The 8,838-nt window shown below is 53.4% G+C and overlaps 1 protein-coding gene across 3 annotated transcripts; it reads right to left on the reverse strand.

The window, feature by feature from the left end:
- Positions 1-8,838, reverse strand: LOC148405317 (uncharacterized). Of its 3 annotated transcripts, XM_088406612.1 has the most exons (23): positions 8,426-8,833; positions 7,366-7,568; positions 7,170-7,274; positions 7,003-7,098; positions 6,822-6,932; positions 6,570-6,693; positions 6,021-6,390; positions 5,866-5,933; positions 4,859-5,105; positions 4,618-4,790; positions 4,326-4,548; positions 4,098-4,246; positions 3,904-3,995; positions 3,630-3,787; positions 3,412-3,557; positions 3,122-3,344; positions 2,727-3,041; positions 1,940-2,082; positions 1,633-1,882; positions 1,159-1,283; positions 824-1,085; positions 647-750; positions 1-554 (listed from the first exon to the last, which is right to left on the reverse strand). In XM_088406612.1, the coding sequence occupies exons 1-23, from the start codon at positions 8,463-8,465 to the stop codon at positions 547-549; spliced, it is 3,735 nt and encodes a 1,244-aa protein (XP_088262738.1). In that variant the 5' UTR covers positions 8,466-8,833; the 3' UTR covers positions 1-546. The 3 variants fall into 3 exon arrangements, with proteins under 3 accessions (XP_088262738.1, XP_088262737.1, XP_088262736.1); XM_088406611.1 differs by having other exon boundaries at positions 1,940-2,079; positions 4,326-4,790; positions 8,426-8,838; XM_088406610.1 differs by having other exon boundaries at positions 4,326-4,790; positions 8,426-8,836.

An 8,838-nucleotide genomic window follows, 5' to 3' on the forward strand; every position in this document is an offset into this window, starting at 1 on the left:
TTGTCAGCTCCGCGCTCCCGTACTTTTATTTTGTAAGGAACCCGCTGTACAAAGTGAGAAATTCCAACATGGCAAATGACAGCAATATATCCTGAAACCGACAAGCATTTCACCAATGACAAAAATGCTCAGACACAAGAAGGGGGGGAAGGGGGGGGGGGGGGGGGCTGGAGTCATGTGACGATCAAATAAATTAGATACAAAACTTTGGATGACATACAGCAATGTTTTAAATAAATAGAATTCTGCTTAAGACGTCATTAAGAAACAAAAACGCATCTCGGAATCCAATACGGCAAAAGCGTATCAAAGGGGAGTAGTAGAAAGGTCGCAGATCGGACAAGCGAAGAGCCGTCAAGTAGAAAAAAAGATCACGGACGTCGGGGCGTGGGCTCAGTGGTTTCGGAAGGAAGATCGGCGTGGCGCCAGGACACACACCCACACGCGCGCGTGTCTGCGCATCAGCGCGAATGATGATGTCACAGTTTGGCCATTGTCAAGCGCGTCCAAGCTGCTTGCGGCTCGGGACTTTGGCACGGCGTGGTTTCAGGACTCTGCGGCACGGAGAGAACGCTTTTTCAAGACCAAGACGTTCCGACGTGACAACGTATTTCAGATGAAGCGACAGGAGGACAAAGGCACTCACCCATGACATCGGGCGCATCGTCGGGCGGCGGATCCGCCCCCAGGTACTTGTCTCCGAATATGTTGAGCAGCTGGTCAAAATACTTGCATTCCTGTTTGTCTCCTCTGCAAAGATTAGGCGCCTTGAGAGGCGGCGGGCGAAAAAGGGCGCCGGCGGGCGGGCGGGCGAGCGGCTTACTTCCTGCCGTCCAGGAACTGCCGGAAGCTGTACTTGAGCCTCTTGATTCGGGTCTGGCACTGCTCGGGCGTCCGCTGGTAGCCCCGGCTGGCCAAGGCGTCCGAGATCTGCATGAAGATGTGCTTGTTCTTGGTGCAGCCCTTCAGGTTCTCCTGCACGTCCCGGCTCCCCCAAACGCTTAGCAGAACCTCCGTCTCGCCGTCGCTCCACGGGTGCTTGGAGTTGTCGGACAGCCACTGGTTGCCCGGGGAAACCGCAAAATCTGTCGCGGGGAAAGCCAGCTGAGCTCTCCTGGCACCTTTTTTTTTTCTTCACGGGGGGGCGGGGGGCTTCACCTCTGATGGGCTCGTACATGCCGTCGTCGGGCTCGTCCGGCGCAGGGATACCGGCCACCGAACCGTCCGACTTTAAGTCCCGACTGAAAATTTCCTCCATTTCCCGAAAGAACTTGAAGTCCTGCCTGCGCAAAGGCAAAATTGCAATTGTTCACTTGGTGCACGTCACCGGCACGGCTAAGCGTCGGGAAAACAAAGCGCGAGCGCAAGAATATTTCTTTTTAGCGATTGGGTAATAGAGATGACTGGGGCAATTGCTCACTTTCAAGATTTTCTTTTTTCTAAATAGCGGCGGCACAGCGTTCAAATCCACCTGGCTTCGGCCTTCGCGTGTGGCGTTTGCACGTTCGCCCGAGCGAAGGACCGAAAACGGCGGGTAGGGAATCAACCCGCGTTTTTGCAGCGATTTCAAAACCGGCGGCGGAAAGGCCAACGCGGGCTTTGAGACGAGCCGGGTCAAGCGGCGATACTGACTTTTCGTGAAGGAAGCCGTATTTGAGGCGCTTGATCCGAGTGTAGCACTGCTCGGTGGTGCGGGCGTAGCCCCGGTTGCTCATCCTCTCCGAGATGAACTCAAAGACGTGGCGGTTCTTCAGGCAGCCCCTCAGCGTCATCTGCACGTTGTCCTCCCCCCAGATCTCCAGCAGGGTCAGCGTCTCCCGGTCCGACCAAGGCGTCTTCCTGCTCGGGTCGGGCGGCGGCTGGCTGGTGGACGGCAGCTCGTCTAAAACGGGACCCGGCGTCAGAGCGCTTTCGGGCGCGAGGGGCCGGATGGACCTACAGACGTCGGCGTAGGGGTCCTCCGAGGCCGGCAGGGATGCAGACGCCGACGAAGAGGAAATGTCCGCCTCGTTGAAAGGACGGTTGTCGCCGAGCACCGGGGCGAGGAGGTCGAAGTAGCGGAAGGCTCCGGCTCGCCCGCTTCTGAAAACAAGCCGTCGAAAGCTTTGGCGCCGCTCTTCAAGGGTCCCGGGGCAAGGCTGTCAAACTCATTTTTATTGCGGTCATAGTTCCTGGCCGAGGGCCGGAACGACAGTGACGTCAAATACATTTTAAGGCTTGTCGCACGCTTACCTCATTTTGAAATCAGAGGCCGGAAAAAAAACCTAAACAAACTGTTCAAAATAGAAATTGGGAATTCAAAAATGCTCTTTTCTTTTCTTTCAAGTTTTGGGGTTACCGTTGACAAAAATAAATGGATAATTATGAATAAATATTTGGACTTTTGCATGTTTGTTTGATTTCAAATCTTGAGTACCCCCTTCAGGGCTGCTAGTACCCCTATTTGATTTACTGTTGTCGGAACTTTTTGCACAGGATTTATTTTTTAACAAACCAAATTTGTATTTATTTACGTGTTTCCTGGTAAAAATCGTACCAGAATGAGTGCATCTTTGGCCCAAAACCCAGCCCCACCTTGAACCAGACACCCACGCTAGAACAACTTAAATAATATAGAAACAAAAGACTCATCAAACGCAAGCTATTTTCAAAAAGATGCATAGTCAGCCAAGAGGCGACTCGTCCCCATTTGTGGTTAACCCCCCCCCCTTTTTTTTTTGCATCACCTGCGGCTGTGGCAGCAGCGCCGATAGGTCTTCTTGAGGCGCTTGATCCTGGCCTGGCACTGCTCGGCGCTGCGGGCGTAGCCGGCGGCGCCCAGCCTCTCGGCGATGTCGGCAAAGACGTGGCCGTTGCGGACGCAGGTCTTGAGGCTGCGCTGCACGTCGGCGGCGGCCCACACCTCCACCAGGGCCTCCGTCTCCCGCTCGCCCCACGGCGCGCTCGGCGACTCCGGCGTCCCCGCGTCCCGCTCGTCCGCCGGGAAGCCATCCGCTCCCGGCGCTCGCTCGGGCCGCCCGCGCAACTTGTCGTCCGCTCGCCTTGCGGGCGTGAAAAGGAGGAACCGGCTCGCGTGACGCAGGCCAAATAAATCCGCCCCCGTCCGCACGACGGCGCTCACGTCTCCTCGCCGGCGTTACTCCTCAGCGTCTTGACTTTGCGGTGGCACTGCTCCGGGGTCTTGGCGTAGCCCAGGTCGCGCAGGCGGCGGGAAATGTCCGCGTAGACGTGCCCGTTGGGGACCGGGGCGGCCAGCGAGCGCCGCACTTCCTCTTCCCCCCAGATGCCCATCAGCGCCGACGTCTCCTCTTCCGACCACGGGGCGACCGATCTCCTCTCTCCTTCTGCGGAGGCCGCCAAAGGCGTTTTCCGACCGAACCCGGGAGTTCAAACGTCGCTCGCGAGCTTTACCTGCTTCCGTCACCGAGTCGCCGTCGGAGTCCTCCGATATTTCGATGGGGTCGGCGGCGACCGCGGCGGACGCGGACGGACGCTTGTCCAGGATTTGCTCCATCAGATCGAAGAATTTGAAATGGACCTTATCGCTCCCGGGCGAACTGCGGACGAGACGGCGAGGGCGGCCGTTGAACAGATCCATCCTAAATTGCCTTTCCAATTTGCCATTTGACCTCATGCTGTCCCGACACTGCCAGTAGCTGGTCTTGAGCCGCTTGATTCGGGTGTGGCACTGCTCGGCGGTGCGGGAGAAGCCGCGCGCTGACAGCTTTTCCGAAATTTCGCTGAAAATGTGAACGTTGGGCGGGAAGCCTTTGGCGTTCTGCTGGATCTGAAGACGAACGAAAGACAGATGCGCCGCGGCTTTTCAACCAAGAGAGTTGAAAGGAAAGTCAGCCGAAACGAGCAGAACGGCAATCTTTCGCCTCCAAAACCCAAAGAAACGACCTGCGATTCTCCCCAGAGTTCAAGGAGGATGATGGTCTCTTTGTCAGCCCAGGGGACTTTCTTCCTGTCATCCTGCAGGCTGACGAATGACACTGAAGGCGGAAAAATAGCTATCAATACATCGGACTTGTTAAGCACAATTCAATGATGCCAGGTTCTGGAGGATGGTTTTTCCTTTGTTTTTTCGATCATACCAACGTCCTGAATGGAGCAGGAGGGCGAGTCGTTGTCGTTGTCGTCGGTCTCGGCCTCGTTGAGCTGCGGTGTCGATCGACGTTCTGTCAATAAAAACCTGGCCAGCTCGTTGTAGAACTTGCACTGAACTTGCTCCAGGCCCTTCACGCTTCAGATAAAGGACAGGAACTAGGTGCAGTAAAATATATACGCTGGTAAGTAAATCGATAATTTCCACGCACACGTACTTGTTTTCGTAGCACTGCCTGAAACTGGACTTGAGCCTTTTGAGCCTGGTTTGGCACTGCTCAGGAGTCCTGGAGAAGCCCTGAGCGGCCATCTTGGTGGAGATGACGGGGAACATGGGCATGGTTCTGTTGGCTCCCCTCAGCTGCTGCTGCATCTTCTCCTGGCCCCACGTGTCGATGAGGGCCAGCGTCTCCGGCTCCGTCCACGGCACGTTTCGAGTTCCTTGCGACGCAAGGGCGTTCCTTCCATTTCGCCGCGGTCGACTTTGCGGCGAACATGACGGCATCCTACCCATTTCCTGACTGCTCTGCCCGACTATCTGCAAGTCCTCGTCGCCGTCTTGGGACTCGTCGTCGTCGGTGAAGTCGGGCGCGGCAACGGCGGCGGCGGAGGCGGCGGAGCCCGGCGAGCCCAGCACCCGCCGCATGTGCTGGTAAAACGTATGCTCCACTCTGGAGGTTCCCCTGAGGACGGGAGCGCTTGGGTCGCGAGCGGGAAGACGATAAGCGAGCGGCCACGGAGAGAAACCCACTTATTCTGGCGGAAGCCTTTTTTCAGGCGCTTGATGCGCGTCTGGCACTGCTCCACCGTCCTCTTGAAGCCCCTTTTGGCCATCTGGTGGGCGATCTGTACGTAAATATGCCGGTTCTTTAGGCAGCCCTTCAAGGCCCGCTGCATTGAGTCGTTCCCCCAAATGTCCAGCAGGTGGAGCGTCTCCTCCTCTGTCCAGGGAAGCTTGGCGTCGCTGGCCAAGGCCGCCGCCGAACCTTCGTGAGCATCTGACCGCGGCCACACAAGTTGCTCGTAAATTACACGTCCAAAGTTTGGGGGGTTTTGGAATTGCCCGCTTTTTTTCCAATGACAATAACAATAAATTATACAGAAGCGTGGAAACGCAAATGCGGAGAGTCATTTCACGACCGGTAGACTCTTTTGAATGTTGTGACAAATACAAAGCTCTCGAGCAAAAGGAAGGAAAAATTAAAATGCTACTTTTTTCTCTGGTTGTCATAAATGACAAACATTGAAAAATTAACCATAGCCACTCAAAGTGTGTACACATATACATATATATATTTTGTTCGGTGCCAGTACAAATGATGGGAGTCAATTATTGATATTCAGAGCCACTAATGTTTTGAGTAAAAAACATCGGTGTCCGGGAAGGACGAATTTAAAAAAATGAATAAAAATGCCGATGTTCATCAAAGTGCCAAACATCAGCACCAATAAATGGAAAAATCCTAATTGCACAAGTCAATAGCCCATGGCATATGGGGAAAAAAAGCAATGTTTTTAGCGTTTCAAACTTATATGCAAGGCCATCTGAACGTTGAACATTTTGAAGGTAATGCTAAAAAATTCAAGTTAAATACAATTTGTTACACTTGTGTAAGTCTATATTGACATCGGTAGAACGAGGGGAAAAAACGTTTTTAATATTCGTCCTGCAAGTACATTCAAATGCAAATATGTTCAAATGAGTTTACAGGGAAAAAAAAAAGTTCCACGCTTCCGTAAAATGAAATCAAAACCAACCTGTATAGTCACCCCATATGGAGATTAGAGGAGATTCACCAGAATTCTCGTCGTCCATTGAGGACTCTCTGCAAGTTTAAAAAACAAAAACATTGTTATTTGTAAAATTTAGACCTGTAGCAGTCAAAACCAAGTGATGGCAAAAGGCCCCTTACAAGAAGGACGCCGCGTCCATCCGTTGCTTCGCGGGCGTCTCCACTCCACCACTCAGCCTCCTTTTTCTAAGCGCCCGCCCCCCCACGAAGGTTTGGCTGAGCTCACTGGGCGCCGGGACCCCCTCGGGCTCCGGGTCGTTGGACGTAGTGAGGTCTATGGTTTCGTCGCAGGAATTCCGCTTCGTCGGCTGCTGAGAAAATTCCCGAAGCCTCCCGTCCTCGGCGGGCGCGCCGGGACGGACGTGTTGCTCCGAGGGCCTGGGCTCCCTGTGAGCGGGCAGGTAGGAGGTGGCGTCCGCGCCAGCTTTGGTCCCGGGAGGAAGGGACATGGAGGCCAGGATGCAGTCGTCCATGGGTAATAATCTCGGATCTAGACAAACACAAACACGCGCTCGGAAACGGCGCTCTGAGCCCGCCTATGGAAGGGCCATTTGCTGCGCTGGTTCGTAAAACGCGACGGTTCCAAATCCCGCCGTCGGGATTAGCAGCGCCATCAAAGGCCGCTGTTCTAGAGTGAATCGTGACAAAAACGAGAAGGAGCGTGAGCACCTTTCTCCTCGAAATGCCCAAGGCTTCTGTGGTGTTCAAGTAGAGCCTTCATGTCCGCCGGCGGGAAAAAGGTTTGTAAACAATCGCTGAGGAAGGACGGAGCGTCTCCGAGCATAGCCGCCAGCTGGAGAGAAGATACAATTGTGCATCCTCAAACAGGAAATATAATAACCTTCCCGAGAAAACATACAACATTAGCTACACCTGCAAAATGTCGCGCAGCGCATTTTGATGCCGTGTTAAGTCAGGCACCTGTGTGAAATCGGGGACTGGGAGCAGCTCTTCCAGACGGGATATAAACTCCCACACCAGCATCTCCAGCGCCGCGTGATACTTTGGCCCAAAGTACACAGGAAATATCTCCTACCGTAAGACACGACAAAAAAGCGTCCGTGTTTAGGCGGCCCACAAAACGGAAGGCGACAAGTCTCACCTCAAAAAAGTACTTCCTCTCCACCGGATCCTCCAGTAGGGAGTGCACCAGCTCCACAAAGTTGACCTCTGACTCCTCCACCAGGTCAATGGTACTCTTTTCAACACAAGACAAATCCCATTGAGGTAGGCCACTCTTTTTTTCAATTTCCAAGCTGCTTCGCTCACATGGTGATCCTTGGCTGTGCTGACAGGAGCTTTGATTCTGTCCAGATGGGGCTGCATGGTGCGCATATCTGCCGGCTGCTCACCTCGACACAACTCGAGAACCAGCTGAAGCCATACACACACAAACCCCATCCGAGCGTTTTCAATTGCCCCCCTCTTCAAAAAGATAGTGCTGAGAGGACGCTTTATTACTGACCCTGGCCCTGAGTCCCAGGGTGAGCTGAGCCCTCTGGCTGTAGCTCATGAGCTCGGGGACCAGCTCCGTCACCATGGTAACAAACTCCTCCAGCATGCCGTAGTGGTCCACCAGTCCCTGCTGCACAACGCGCCACATCGCGGCAGACAGCAGCTGCAAGGGCGGGGCCAGGAGCCGGAGGTAATGCACGGGGAGGTCGTTAGCTGGAACAGACAAGCAGAATGAAACATCTTCATGGATCCTTGGTCAGCCCCCCAATCAACGTATCAGCCAAAATACAACTACTAAGGTGTGGTTGTTGATTTCTTGGGACCCGATGGGCCAGAGTCACTTCTGTTGCAATCAACTTTCCAGGACGTTATATTTGCATGGAATAGTCAACTGTTTGAATTTTGGGATCCGCTTTTCATTTGAATTCTAGGTGTAACACATTTCAATGGTATCACGATTCAAGTAGCTCGCGATTGTTTGAAGTGTACTATAATGGATGTAACCAAGAAAGCACTTGATTGGATATTTTACCTAGAAGTCATCAACGTTCACTGTGAGAATATGCATTCGCAAACAATGTTTACTTGATTTAAATCACGATTCATTTGAAATGCGCATCCTTTACGACCCCCGACGTAAAGTGACGGCTTTGAATGACAACATGACGTAAGAGGACAGTTTACTGTATCATTTCCCAAGCTCTTCATGATACATTTCAATTTATTCTCTGCTTTTAGCATCCCGGCTAGCATTGTGATTGATCACCATTCGCCCCATCCGCAGGCCCCGTGCGCCTTGCTCACATGGAAACAGCATCCATCCCATAATGCCGTCAACTGCACATGGGTCAGCTGATCAGACAGATAGTGGTTGCCCTCAGAACGGCACAATGACGCTAAGCTGCTACACTTCGTATGCTAATTCGTCCCGTGCATTAGCATACACACGCGCACTAGCCGGAACGCAAAAGCATCGCGATCGTCACCGAGTTACACCAAAGCCCGATAGCGAAAATAAACGCGCTTTGTTGGCTTTTCTGCTTGGTGGAACCGTGAGAGAAAAGACGCACCTCGACTGCTGCCATTTTCAGCTCCTCGTTTTATTTCCATTTAGCAGCCGACTGACAAAACCCGATCGGACCCCACCACTCGGGCTGGGAGTACGTCGAGCGGGGGCACAAAAAAGCGTGACAAGAACGGCCGAACGCTGCCAGCTCGCGTCGTTAGCCCCGTTTAGTAGCCGGTAGCTGCGTCGGCCTCCTGTTTTTAGCCTGGCAAAAAAAGGGGGGAGGAGAGGCGGAACGGAACAATGGTCTCTGGTCTCATCCGCCTCAGTCCAGATCACAGCAAGCCTCCTTTCCTGGTTGGCTGACGAAGACCGGAACGATCCAGCTGTAGCTGCTTCGAGACGCTAGGTGGCGGCATCGTGTTTACTTTCACTTCCGGTCGGGGCTGACGTCATATTTGACCTCAGGCGGACTTG

The sequence above is a fragment of the Hippichthys cyanospilos genome, chromosome 22 (genome assembly GCF_059441005.1).
Source record: "Hippichthys cyanospilos isolate Australia breed blue-spotted pipefish chromosome 22, RoL_Hcya_1.0, whole genome shotgun sequence".
Taxonomy (NCBI): Eukaryota; Metazoa; Chordata; class Actinopteri; order Syngnathiformes; family Syngnathidae; genus Hippichthys; species Hippichthys cyanospilos.